The sequence below is a fragment of the Ranitomeya imitator genome, chromosome 5 (genome assembly GCF_032444005.1).
Source record: "Ranitomeya imitator isolate aRanImi1 chromosome 5, aRanImi1.pri, whole genome shotgun sequence".
Taxonomy (NCBI): Eukaryota; Metazoa; Chordata; class Amphibia; order Anura; family Dendrobatidae; genus Ranitomeya; species Ranitomeya imitator.
In genome coordinates, this window is record NC_091286.1 from 35854683 (window position 1) to 35868349 (window position 13667).

General features: G+C 50.1%; 1 protein-coding gene across 1 annotated transcript; it reads left to right on the plus strand.

Moving 5' to 3' along the window:
- The first annotated feature begins 310 nt into the window (after positions 1 to 310).
- On the plus strand, positions 311 to 7362 carry SLC30A1 (solute carrier family 30 member 1). Its single transcript, XM_069768540.1, has 2 exons — positions 311 to 1042; positions 6355 to 7362. The coding sequence occupies exons 1-2, from the start codon at positions 457 to 459 to the stop codon at positions 7230 to 7232; spliced, it is 1464 nt and encodes a 487-aa protein (XP_069624641.1). The 5' UTR covers positions 311 to 456; the 3' UTR covers positions 7233 to 7362.
- Positions 7363 to 13667: the final 6305 nt, after the last annotated feature.

A 13667-nucleotide genomic window follows, 5' to 3' on the forward strand; every position in this document is an offset into this window, starting at 1 on the left:
TGTCGTAGATAAGGCAGATGGGCCGTAGACGGCGGGTTGTAGGGAGCAGCAGGGTGCCGGCCGGAGCTCCGCGCTGGTCGCTATAGTAACCGCCCCGCCTCCTCAGCCCGTGTAATGGCGGCTGTCGCTATGTACCACATCGCGTCTCCCGGCTCAGCCAATAGCAGGCAGGCGTGGAGAGGGGCGGGGCCTTGTCATCTCTGCTCCGTGTGGAAAAGACGGTATCGGGTGCAAAAGTTTGTATTATTTCCCTGCTCCGGACGTCAGAGATGCCCAGTGAGGGAGAAGCTGCCGCCGCTGCCGGGCCCCGGTCACTGCGCTCCCCCCAGGCTGTGATCCAGCGCGGCCTCCTCCGCCTCCCGCAGCCGCCGCCGGGCCCCGTCCCCTCGCCGCGCTCCGTCCCCTCGCCGCGCTGACCTTTGGACCGTGTCCTCGGCCCGGGGATCGTCGGTCACGATGTGGGAGTCTAACCGTGTGCGGCTGCTATGTATGCTCGGCCTCACCTTCGTGTTCTTCGTGGCGGAGGTGGTGGTCAGCCGGATCACCGGCTCGCTGGCGATGCTCTCCGACTCCTTCCACATGCTGTCCGATGTGATCGCGCTGCTGGTCGGGCTGATCGCCGTGCGCTTCGCGCAGAAGACGCGCTCCACCGACAAGAACACGTTCGGCTGGATCCGGGCCGGGGTGATGGGCGCGCTGGTGAACGCGATCTTCCTCACCGCCCTGTGCTTCACCATCATCCTGGAGGCCGTGGAGCGCTTCACCGAGCCGCAGGCCATCGAGCAGCCGCTGGTCGTCATCGGGGTCGGCTTCGGCGGATTGCTCATCAACCTCATCGGCCTGTGCATGTTCCGGGACAGCGCCGGGGCCGCGCACGGACACTCGCACGGCGGCGGCTCCGGACACGGACACTCGCACGGGGCCAAGAAGACTCCGCGGAGCCGGGAGAGGCCGGCGGGAGACGGGGTGGATCGTGACCGGGAGGAGACCAACAACCTGGTGGAGAACGGGCCCGGGGTGGAGGTGGTGCCCGGGAAACATGGTGAGAAGCGTGACGTCAGAGGGTCATATGTGCAGAGCCTGTGATGTCATCTACATAGGTGCAGCTCCAGTGTGATGTCATAGAAGGGTGTGACGTCATAGTATGTAATATATGCGCAGAGCCTGTGATTTCATCTTCATAGGTATAGATCCCGTGATGTCATCTACATAGGTGTAGCTGCAGTGTGATGTCATAGTATGTAATATATGCGCAGAGCCAGTGATGTCAGTCGTCTACATAGGTATAGATCCCGTGATGTCACAGAGGGGGTGTGTTGTCATCTACATAGGTGCAGCTCCAGTGTGATGTCATAGAAGGGTGTGACATCATAGTATGTAATATATGCGCAGAGCCTGTGACTTCATCTTCATAGGTATAGATCCCGTGATGTCATCTACATAGGTGTAGCTGCAGTGTGATGTCATAGTATGTAATATATGCGCAGAGCCAGTGATGTCAGTCGTCTACATAGGTATAGATCCCGTGATGTCACAGAGGGGGTGTGATGTCATCTACATAGATGTAGCTCCAGTGTGATGTCATAGTATGTAATATATGCGCAGAGCCTGTGATGTCAGTCGTCTACATAGGTATAGATCCCGTGATGTCACAGAGGGGGTGTGTTGTCATCTACATAGGTGCAGCTCCAGTGTGATGTCATAGAAGGGTGTGACATCATAGTATGTAATATATGCGCAGAGCCTGTGACTTCATCTTCATAGGTATAGATCCCGTGATGTCATCTACATAGGTGTAGCTGCAGTGTGATGTCATAGTATGTAATATATGCGCAGAGCCAGTGATGTCAGTCGTCTACATAGGTATAGATCCCGTGATGTCACAGAGGGGGTGTGATGTCATCTACATAGATGTAGCTCCAGTGTGATGTCATAGTATGTAATATATGCGCAGAGCCAGTGATGTCAGTCGTCTACATAGGTATAGATCCCGTGATGTCACAAAGGGGGTGTGATGTCATCTACATAGGTGTAGCTCCAGTGTGATGTCACAGGGGGTGTGATGTCATCTACATAGGTCTACAGTGGCTCCTGTGTGATTTCATTAGCTAATTTACAAATGCATAGAGCCCCTCTGTCATATCGGGGATTGGCTGTCCAGCTCTATACTGCTCCTGTCATATAGGAGGTGTGATGTCATCTAATGTACAGACAGCCTGTGATGTCATCCTAGCTACATAGGTGTAGATCCTGTGTGAGGTCTTAGTATGTGCTGACAGATCATCCTCTGAGCCTGTGATGTCATAAAGGGGGCGTGATGTCATAGTATGTAGTGTGGTCCTCCGATCTTCATAGGTATAGATCCCGTCCATTGTCCTATAGTAAGTGTGATGTAATAATGATGTCATGTGCTAATTTACATATGCATAGATACCCTGTGATGTCATCCTGTCCACTATAGATCCTGCATGATGTCATAGTGTGAGCCCCTCGTGATGTCCTGTTCCGTTTGTGCAGAGCACTCCTGATGTCGTGTAGGAGGTGTGATGTCACCGTACTGCACAGCGTCTGTGGTTATATTGTGTCTGGAGGAGCGGAAGGGGCACTAGAGCCAGTGTGCCAGGCGTAGCTGTGGCTTCTGACGGGTGCTGCCCACCTCTTAAATATAGGACGCTGTTGAATGAGGTCATCATACTATCAGGTGGCCTTTATATATAATATGAGGGCTATAGGCTTGTGATGGACACAGGCCACCTCTGCAATAAATGGGGGCGGTGACCTGATGGGTGCGGGCCACCCCTATGATAAATGAGGGCGGTGGGCTTCTGATGGTGATGGGTGCGGACGGTTCCTGTGATAAATAAGAGCGGTGGCTTCTGATGGGTGCGGGACCGTTCCTGTGATAAATGAGGGCGGTGGCTTCTGATGGGTGCGGGACCGTTCCTGTGATAAATGAGGGCGGTGGCTTCTGATGGGTGCGGGACCGTTCCTGTGATAAATGAGGGCGGTGGGCTTCTGATGGTGGTGGGTGCGGACCGTTCCAGTGAAAAATGAGGGCGGTGGGCTTCTGACGGGTGCAGGCCGCCCCTATGATAAATGAGGGCAGTGGCTTCTGACCGGTGCAGGCCACCCCTGTGATAATGAGGGCGGTGGGCTTCTGACTGTGATGGGTGAAGACCGTTCCTGTGATAAATGATTATGGTGGGCATCTGATGGGTGCAGGCCGCCCCTGTGATAAATGAGGGTGGTGGGCTTCTGATGAGTGCAGGCCCCCCTGTGATAAATGAGGGCGGTGGGCATCTGATGGGTGCAGGCCGCCCCTGTGATAAATGAGGGAGGTGGGCATCTGATGGGTGCAGGACGCCCATGTTATAAATGAGGGCGGTGGGCTTCTGATGGGCACGGGACCGTTCCTGTGATAAATAAGGGCGGTGGCTTCTGAATGTTGCGGACCGTTCCTGTGATAAATGAGGGCCGTGGACCGTTCCTATGATAAATGAGGGCGGTGGGCTTCTGATGGGCACAGACCGCCCCTGTGATAAATGAGGGTGGTGGGCTTCTGATGGGTGTGGACCGTTCCTGTGATAAATGAGGGTGGTGGGCTTCTGATGGGTGCGGACCGCCCCTGTGATAAATGAGGGTGGTGGGCTTCTGATGGTTGTGGACCGTTCCTGTGATAAATGAGGGCGGTGGGCTTCTGATGGATGCGGACTGCCCCTGTGATAAATGAGGTCGGTGGGCTTCTGATGGGTGTGGACCGTTCCTGTGATAAATGAGGGTGGTGGGCTTCTGATGGGTGCGGACCGCCCCTGTGATAAATGAGGGTGGTGGGCTTCTGATGGGCACAGACCGCCCCTGTGATAAATGAGGGTGGTGGGCTTCTGATGGTTGTGGACCGTTCCTGTGATAAATGAGGGCGGTGGGCTTCTGATGGATGCGGACTGCCCCTGTGATAAATGAGGGTGGTGGGCTTCTGATGGGTGTGGACCGTTCCTGTGATAAATGAGGGTGGTGGGCTTCTGATGGGTGCGGACCGCCCCTGTGATAAATGAGGGTGGTGGGCTTCTGATGGGCACAGACCGCCCCTGTGATAAATGAGGGTGGTGGGCTTCTGATGGTTGTGGACCGTTCCTGTGATAAATGAGGGCGGTGGGCTTCTGATGGATGCGGACTGCCCCTGTGATAAATGAGGGCGGTGGCTTCTGATGGGTGTGGACCGTTCCTGTGATAAATGAGGGTGGTGGGCTTCTGATGGGCACAGACCGCCCCTGTGATAAATGAGGGTGGTGGGCTTCTGATGGCTGTGGACCGATCCAAGTGATAAATGAGGGTGGTGGGCTTCTGATGGATGCGGACTGCCCCTGTGATAAATGAGGGTGGTGGGCTTCTGATGGTTGTGGACCGTTCCTGTGATAAATGAGGGCGGTGGGCTTCTGATGGATGCGGACTGCCCCTGTGATAAATGAGGGCGGTGGGCTTCTGATGGGTGTGGACCGCCCCTTGTCTATCTAAGTTTGGGTCATTAGTGGTGACCGCATTTCTGAAAATCCATTATGTTTCGTGCCACTTTCATGCCCGTGTTCTCCGGGGCACGGGCGGCTGCAGTGCCAGGGAGGTGCCATTTAATTAATTGGTCACGCTCCGTCTAGTGAATCAGTCTCTTGGCATCTTGTGGAGATCCGTGCAGATGGCAGAAAATAACACATCGTCGGCTCTGACACTGGAGGCTGCAGGAAAGGAGTTGGGGGATTTCTGAAAGCTCCTGCTGCAGGCGGCAGCCCCTCCATATAGATGTCAGGGAATGGCTTCCTGCTCTGTTAGCCAGAATGGTGATCAGATGCCACAGTGGCCATAATATTCCATGTTCGATAAGTCTCCCACCTCTGGGTAACTCTCCTGTGCGGAGATCGGGGGTCCCCAGTCCCATGTGCTGCCCCATGAGTTCTGGAAATCGCTCATCTGTGTGGGATTCCATAAAAGTGACTGGAAAGTGCCTGGTATATCTGTGCCCCCCTCTAAATTCGTTATGTCTCGGGATTGCTGGGGGTCCCAGCGATCAGCCAGTAATCCCCTAATCCTTTAGTAATTGGGATTGTCGTGAGATGATATACTTATGATCCAAGAACTTCTTCTGTAGTAGACTTGCTCTCCAGTTTCTGAGATCTCCGTTCCTTTACTATTTTTGCCAATATTTTGCGTAGTTCTCGTGATCTGATTTTTCGTATTGCCCCCGTTGCTGTACCCGGACGGTAAAGGCGGTGTCTTGGGTTTGGACACATTTGCAGACAGCAACACTATAGGAGTAGGGATGAAGGGACGTTATGGAGGGTCACTGGTGTTGGGGCTGGTTATTGAAAAGTGCTTCTACTTTCGGAGACTTGTCCTAAAAGGGATCAGGGAATTTAAGAAAATTGTCTGAGTGGTGAATCTTGTAAAATCCTGGAGCTCCGGTGGTCATCATCAGTCTTGGAACGTACTGCAGTCATCTGAACTTGGTCCTTAAATTCTCCTAACGAGTCGTAATTTCAGGATGTCCTTCAGAGAGAGGGTCCGTGGCACGGACCATGGTTGTATTACCTGTGCCGTGCTGGGTAATTCTGAAAACATGACCGTTTGGAGGGTCACTGGCCTCAATACTGACGGCAAGTGACCGCTCACACCAGTGATTGACTGCAGCAGTTGCAGTGATCTATGGGCGATCCTCCATCACTGCAGATCCGGTGGGAACCACTGGAGTGATGGTGCTGGAATGGTGAAGGTTTCGACAGATGGGTGACTGGTTATATCTTATAATATTCCTTACTCTTGGCCAAGTTTATTAAAGGGTTTGTGCCATAAAGTCCTCACATATCTGTAGGGTAGGTGACCACTTATTTGTTCACTGGTGATGAAGCCTTCTAATCACCTCTCTATTCACTGTCTTCGGAAATGCTGGAGATAACAGACCCCCATTCTCAGAATCAGTGCAAGTTATCACACATCCTATAGACAAACCCTTTAAAATGGCATAAAATACAAAAATTAACCTCTTTAAAATGGTTTGTCCTATGAACAACAGAATAGAAAAAAATTCCCAGGATTGAATAAAAATGTCTAAGGGTCCAGTGGCCGAGACCTCCACCGATCCAAGGCATGGTAGGGCACAAAGTTCCCGTGTGACTAAAGCCTTACTGAGCATGTGCGACCACCACTCATAGACAGTAATGGTCACACATGCTCAGTAAGAGTTTATCCAAACAACCTGACCTTGAGATCGGTGGGGGAGTCTCTGCTTCCAGGCCTTCCAGAGAACGTGTAGATACTGATGGATCTGACAGCTTGGACCTATAATGGATCTCTCTCTTCTCTTTTCAGATGCTTTGGGAGATCATACAGTAGAACGTCTGAACGGCAACATAGTCCAAAACTACGTTGGAGAAATCCATGAGGATGGCTCTCAGCTGAACATGCGCGGAGTGTTCCTCCACGTTCTTGGTGATGCCTTGGGCTCGGTCATCGTGGTGGTCAACGCTTTGGTCTTTTACTTTGTATTTAACCCTTGTCCATCGGGTGAGAAGTGCATCAACCCTTGTGTTCACGACCACTGCTCCGATCATCCAGAGATCAATCATACCTCACTTTCCCTGAATGACAGTGCAGAAGAACCGCAGATCAAGGTGGCTGGACCTTGCTGGGTGTTGTACCTCGATCCCTCCCTGTGTGTGATCATGGTGTGTATATTGCTGTACACAACCTACCCGCTTCTTAAAGAATCCGCCCTCATCCTGCTGCAAACGGTCCCCAAGCAAATTGACATTACCTCCTTGAAACAAAAGCTCCAGAGTCTTGATGGCGTCGAGGCCGTCCACGAACTGCACGTGTGGCAGCTGGCCGAGAGCCGCATCATTGCCACGGCTCATATCAAATGCCAGGACCCCACCGCATATATGGAGGTGGCAAAGCGGATTAAAGACTTCTTCCACGATGAAGGAATCCACGCCACCACTATTCAGCCCGAATTTTCCAATGTGGAGTCTGGCTCTAGGATATCCCTCTGCGAACTTTCCTGCAGAACGCAGTGCGCCCCCAAACAGTGCTGCGGGAACTCTGAAAAAAGCATCTCGGCGAGGAAGACCAGCTGCGGAGCGGCCACCTTAGGGATGATTAGCGAATCTCCGGAGCATAGAACCAAGAGAACTAATTCTTCCGAGACCCCTAACGAACTGACGATAGACATGGACTCCGCCGTGTGAGCCCTCGCTCCTGGCCGTAAGGGGACGATACAAAAAGGGAAACTGGTTCCCGACTCGCTCATGGATGATTACGACTCGATCTGCGTCGGTTCATGTCCAGAATTCCACATGTCACAATCTGAGGGGTGGGGGGGGGGCAAAAACAAAAAAAAAAAGTTGCCTTTAGTTTGATTCTATAGATGTCCAATGTTACAGGACTTATTTTCCCGCTTGGCATCGCTCTAGGACAGAGGCTGTAATGTGGAGTGGACGTCTTGTTGCTTTAAAGTTCTCGTTTCTTTTGCTATTTAAGAAAACGAACGGCAGAGATGTCGGACGGAAGAGTTGTGTGTGTTTTGCGTGTGTGCGGCTCCATTTTTTTTTTTTTTTTTTTTTTTTTGAGCACTTTGCACCTACCTTGCTGGATCGCTTTGCTCTTGGTATCGTGAACTGATCTTGTCCCATATAGGCCCAATACATTCAGGAAGATCCATAAGATCTGTGCGGACGGAGACAACCGCAGGAGCGTAAGCCGATCAATGTGGAAAAACGCTTGTTCGTCGGGTGAAATGGTTTTTGTTTTGTTTTTTTGCCTAGTGCAAAAAATAATTGTTCCAAGCAGCGTATCGTCCTGTGTAAGCGGGGCTCGTTCTGCTGAGATTAAAGGGAACCTGTCACCTGAATTTGGTGGGACCGGTTTTCGGTCGTATGGCGGAGTTTTCGGGCTGTTTGATTCACCCTTTCCTTACCCGCTGGCTGCATGCTGGCCGCAGTATTGGATTGAAGTTCATTCTCTGTCCTCCGCAATCTTGCCTTGTGCAGGCGTGTACTACGGAGGACAGAGAATGAACTTCAATCCAATACTGCGGCCAGCGGGTAAGGAAAGGGTGAATCAAACACCTGAAAACTCCGCCCATATGACCCAAAACCGGTCCTGCCAAATTCAGGTGACAGGTTTCCTTTAATGGCGGCGTACGAGCACGGAGTGATCTATTGCGCACGGTTTTCTTTAGTCTGCCTGTGTGAACTGTCTTTTAAAAGGCCGCCCATCTGATAGAGGTAAAGCACATGCCCCACAGACTCTGAACCAGCAGCAACTGCCGGGAGATAGGAAGGCAGAGCTATGACCGGGGCGTAAAACTGGCCGCAGACTTGGGTGCGACAAGTCTTCACATCCGTGATCGTCAGCGGTAAAATGATCAAAAATGGAGCCAGACGATAATATTCATGTCTGTCCTCTCTGTTTCAGGGGATGATTATAGCATTAAAGAGGACCTTTCACCTCACGTGACATGTCTGTTTTTGTTAAAGGGGTTGTCCAGTAATTCCCCCCCCCCCCCACCAAAAAAAAATATATACTTGTCCCTTTTTAAATAACTGCCGCTCCAGTTCCCGTCTACTTCTGGGCAGCTAATGGTGGTGGTCGGTAACTGCCCGGAAATAAATGGGACAAGAGCAGCATCTGTGGCAGCTTAAAGGGGCGAATGTTGGTTACTTTTATTATTTTATTCCTTTTGAAGAACTTTTATACAATCCCTTTTAAAATATTTGACGTTGCCAAGAAAAAAAAAAAGACAATTTTAGGGAATGGCTTGTGCTGTTCCTCATCCTTGAAGTGTATGAATGAAGTGACGGCTGGGTCGGCGGGGCCTCTGAGCTTCGTCAAGTCAGTTCTTCTGATTAGTGGATGGTTATCTATTACCTTCCAGGAGGAGTACCAGAGGGACAGGCCGGCGCATGTAAAATGGATTAGAGGCATATACTAACCAAGACCTGTCCGGAGTGGTGAAGGGTCGCGTTAACGCACTTTTTTTTTGCTATTTGTTGCAATGTCTTGTAGAGTACAGACGTGGCAATCAATGGGCATCGATGGCTTTTGTTGTAGCCCCCCGGGCATCAAACTGTGACACAATGCACTTAAACTGCCCACCCCAAAAAATAAAACTAATTGAGTTGCCTGCCATCGGATGCCCCAAGTGCGCACATTTATGCAAAAAGCACCGATCAAGTAAAATTGCACTTCTGTAGTTTTTGTGTTTGACGCTGTCACCCGGATGTATCTTTAGTTTGCACGCCCTGCGCGGTCCTGTCAGCCTCCCGTGTCGGCCGTGGTCTTGTCCCCCCCGCCCTCCCCAAGACCCAGCTGCTACTGCATGCAGTAATGGGAACAGAAGGGGTTAATCCATCGCCACCAAAGCGGGTTTAAAGGGAGCCACCACCCGCAGCCATCTTTGCGGATCTGGGGATGGCATGCTGGTGTTACGGTTGTTGGGCAAATTTTTTGGGGGGAGACACCATCCTGGTAAAAAAAAAAAAAAAATGGCGCCACTGGCTGCGGGTGAGGGGTCCGCTGTGAGCCCACCTTTCATGAATGTAGTTACTGCAATGCGTATGGACTGAAAACCTTTCGATTTGTAAGGAAATGTCTTTTTACCGTCCTTTTGGACGCATCGTTTTATAAATTACTTGAATGGAACAAACGTCGTCTTCTTCGTGGTGTTTGCCGGCAGCCGCCCCGTGTGCGGCCCGGTCGGACGTCCTCCTCGCCTTGCGCACTGTCAGCCGCTTGGGGAATGTCGTCCTGCCAGTTTTGTGTTTTCCTGCACAGCAGATCTCAGTAATGTTACATGTCGCGACAACCCCTTTTACTGTCTCACTCGCCTACAGACTGTACGGTGCTTCTCTGACGTTCTCACACATCTCCGTACCCATTAAAAGCCCATGACGCTTTGTACTTGCAGTTTTTCAGGACCAATTAAACACGGAGAGCTTGTAATGACATCATGCCTGGGACTTGTCTGCTTGTTTTTTTTGCTTTTATTTAAAAAAAAAAAAAAAAAAAAAAAAGTACTGTCTCTTTAAGGGTGACTTAAAGGGGTTTTCTGGGATTTTAAAATGAATAGCGTTGGTGCAGTCGCTCATCGGCCACATCAGTAATTTGTAGTCTTTGTGTATGGGAACCTTAAAACCGACCTCTTATATCCCACCTGGTTATGGATGCCGTCAGGTGATTTTCGGGGCTCCCAGCCATCGTCTGCAGGGTTGACGGATTGTGTCCTGTCAATCAGCTCTATTAATGGCCCCATAATATCAGATTGGTGAGATCTGACCTCCTGCTCTTCCACCAATCAAATGATTTCAAGGGGCCTAATTGGGACCGAGCTGCAGTACCTGGAACAGCCACTGCACAATGTATGGCGCTGTGCTTAGTTAGCACAAAGCCCCTTTAATCAGGTAATCGGTGAGGACGCTGGGTGGTCACAATTGAGGGAGATGCCGCTGGTGTCACTGTAATGACTTCTACTACTCCCTGCTAGATGCAGATAGGAAGAAATTCCATGGAAGTCCAACATCCAGCAATAAATATGATTACACCATTCTGTATAGGGAGGTTCTCCTGATCAGCGGTGGTCCCAGCGCTCGCACCCCCCTGCTTCTGGGACTGGAGGCCTTGAAGGTGTTACAGGAACAAGGAAATCGGGGGATTTTGGAGCGACACATACAAGTGCTGCTACATGGCAGAAAGCAGCAGCTGCAGAATACTGTCCAAAAGTAGGGCAAGGGAACAGCACAGGCAGCGAGGGGTCCTGAGCACAGGCGGCGAGGGGTCCTGAGCACAGGCGGCGAGGGGTCCTGAGCACAAGCCCCTCCATAGAGGCAGGTGAAATCTGCCATTGGGGAACAAAAAGCTGCAAACTTTCAAGAGCCGGAGTTTTCAAAAAGTTTTCAAAATTTAGTGCACATGTAAAAGTCAGAAATGAATCTGGTGAAAACCTCTGGAAACCGTAAACTCCGCCGCCGGGGAGAGCTAAACCAAAAATACAGGCAATCATGTAAAATAGATCATATTAACATAATTTTTTTTTTATGAAAGAAAAACACCAAAAAGAACAAGTAACTGAGAGGAAAAGTCAGCTGCAGTTCTCCTCCTAATGTCACTTAGTTTAGCAGTTGTGATACAATCACTGTTTTCTCTGCTGCAGAGCTCTGAATGCTGAGCCCTGTATCGCCCCGCCCACACCGCTGATTGGCCACTTTCTGTGTACACTGCATAGTGACAGAAAACTGCTAATCAGTGCTGGGGATGTGGTTGGACAAGGAGGCACGAGACGCCTAGTCCTGTAGTGATAATCTCCTGTTGAGAAAACACTGATTGTATTGAAACAGCAAAACACAGCCCAGCGGTGGAATCAGGGTCTCGGTCTACATTGTGCTGCTCTTGGATTACATAACAGAAGCCTGCTGACAGATTCCCTTTAAGCTAATATTAAAGCCTTGATTCAGCAGGGTGGTGCAGTTTGGTAGAAGTAACAGACCGAGAACACGGTTCTCTGTGGGGTGCACATAGTGGCAAGCAGTGATGTAATTGAAAATCGTGGGCCTTAATGCAAAATCTTCAACAGGGCCCCTAACAATCATAAGTCTTGAAAAGTAATGGTGATTGGATTTGGGCCCCCCTAAGCACCAGGGCCCGGGTGCAACTGCAGCCCCTGAACTTACTATAGTGGCACCACTTGTGGCAAGATCCCTGACAGGCAATGAGCCCTTCTTGCACCAGGGGACCCTCCGCTCCCCTCGGGACATTTACACAGAAAAGTTTTAAAAGTTGAGCTGAACTTTGAGGTCATCAATCAGGTGAGATAAGAGCTGCCTTTATTCCCCCGGTGCCGGCGCTTCTTCTACCTATAACTTGTGTGGAGCTCTTCACTATTCAAGAGAGTGAGCTGCAGTACCACAGCCAGCCTATAGACAAGGGCGGCGCTACTACTGAGAGACGAAGACAACTCTTCTATTCCTGGCCTACCCCTGTAAATCCTATCCGCCACCCATCCTGACCAGTGACGCTAATTGAAGTTCTGGTGACAGATTTCTTTCTCACAGCTGCAGAGTTCGTTCCCTCGTTACAGTTCTCTATTCTTGCTGCTGTCTTTTTATCCCGATTTTTGTAACTTTTCTCCAACTATGAATTTTTCCTTTTTCTATAATCCTTTCTTCTCCAAACCACAAAAATTAGTTTTTCCGTCCATGTACGTAGTAATTTCCCTCTCCTGCTACTTATTGCAATGTGTCGACGCGTTTCACTTCCCCCATACTGCTTCAGTCAAACGGAAGAAGGAGGCGCCAAGCTTGAAATGGCGTCGGGAAGTGCTCTGATCACACCCAGAGCACTTTAGCCTCATATACATATTTTTAAAAAAAATAGTTTTTTTTTTTTTTCCAGTGATGGCGCAACAGATTGTATAAGTAAAGGTGCAGAGCGTCTTATGATTCAAAGACCTTCCGCACATGGCGATGGAAGCAGTTTGGGAGTGAAACATGCTAAGAGATTCCCTTTATAGTTAATTTTTTATAAAAAAATGATCAGGGCTTTACGTACCCTCCCTGGGTCCAGCGATGCACCTCCACTGCTGTGCCTGATGTCTATTATTGTCTGCAGCGCTGACGTCACATCGACCTCCCTGCAGGCAATCACTGAGCTCAGCGGTTCTGAGCAGCTCGTGCAGTCAACCTCTCAGTGACTGGCGGCATTGCTGTCGACGTGACATCAGCACTGCAGACAGTAACAGGCACAGCGGCGGAGACCCAACACTGGACCTGGGGAGGTCAAGTAAGGCATTTTTTTTTTTTTTTTATTTTTTTTTTTTTATTCATGTAGGGCGCAGGGGGTTTAAAAAAACAAAACAGAAAGTTCCTTAAAATAGTCATACTAGGATGACTTACCTACAGGCTATGTTGGTGGGGGTCTGATCCTGTCTTGGCCCCCTCGTTATTTACAGAGCCATGCGTATAAATGTTACTAAGCCGCAGTAACGGGCAAAGATCGTCATAGTTATAATTTTTAAAAAAACTGCTCCAACGTACAGGGGTCTTCCAAAACTGGAAAATCTCCAAAAACTCTTTGTTGCCGGTGTATTGATTAACAGTTCCATTGGGAGTAACTGGGTAAACAGTCGGACTATCCTTACAAAATTTGGGGTATCGTGCAAGGTTCTAGCAGCTCAGCTACTGGAGCAGAATGTGGCACACAAAGGTGCTATGGGTCAATAACACTCCAGTAAGTGATAAAACTCCCTCCGTACTCGCAGACACTTCTCTGGGCCACGGACTGATGTATCTGGGAGTTTTTCCTCGTGATGGATTCTCAGCTCGGTGAAGATAAATGAGCTTCCGTGCCAAGAATCCCATATCTTTCTAGGAATAGGTGCAACGTCCAGAGGTCAGGGGTTCTCTAGGGCAGTCACTGGTAACATTCTTTATCTGCACAAAATCTGCTAAAAGCTTTTATAGATGATGGAAAACAATTGTCTGTACACTCGCGTCCACACCAAAACGTATACATGGAGACGCCAGCACTTGTGGTCCGGGGGTAGATACACCACCCCCCATTACAGACAAGGGGGCGCTGCCATTATAAATGTCTCCTGCCCTCTGCATCGGGCTATCATGGCAACCTGA

Coding starts and splice junctions, on each gene's coding strand:
- SLC30A1 (XM_069768540.1), top strand. CDS start 457: ATGTGGGAGTCTAACCGTGTGCGGCTGCTATGTATGCTCGGCCTCACC. Junction 1,043..6,354: donor GGTGGTGCCCGGGAAACATG/GTGAGAAGCGTG, acceptor TTCTCTTTTCAG/ATGCTTTGGGAGATCATACA.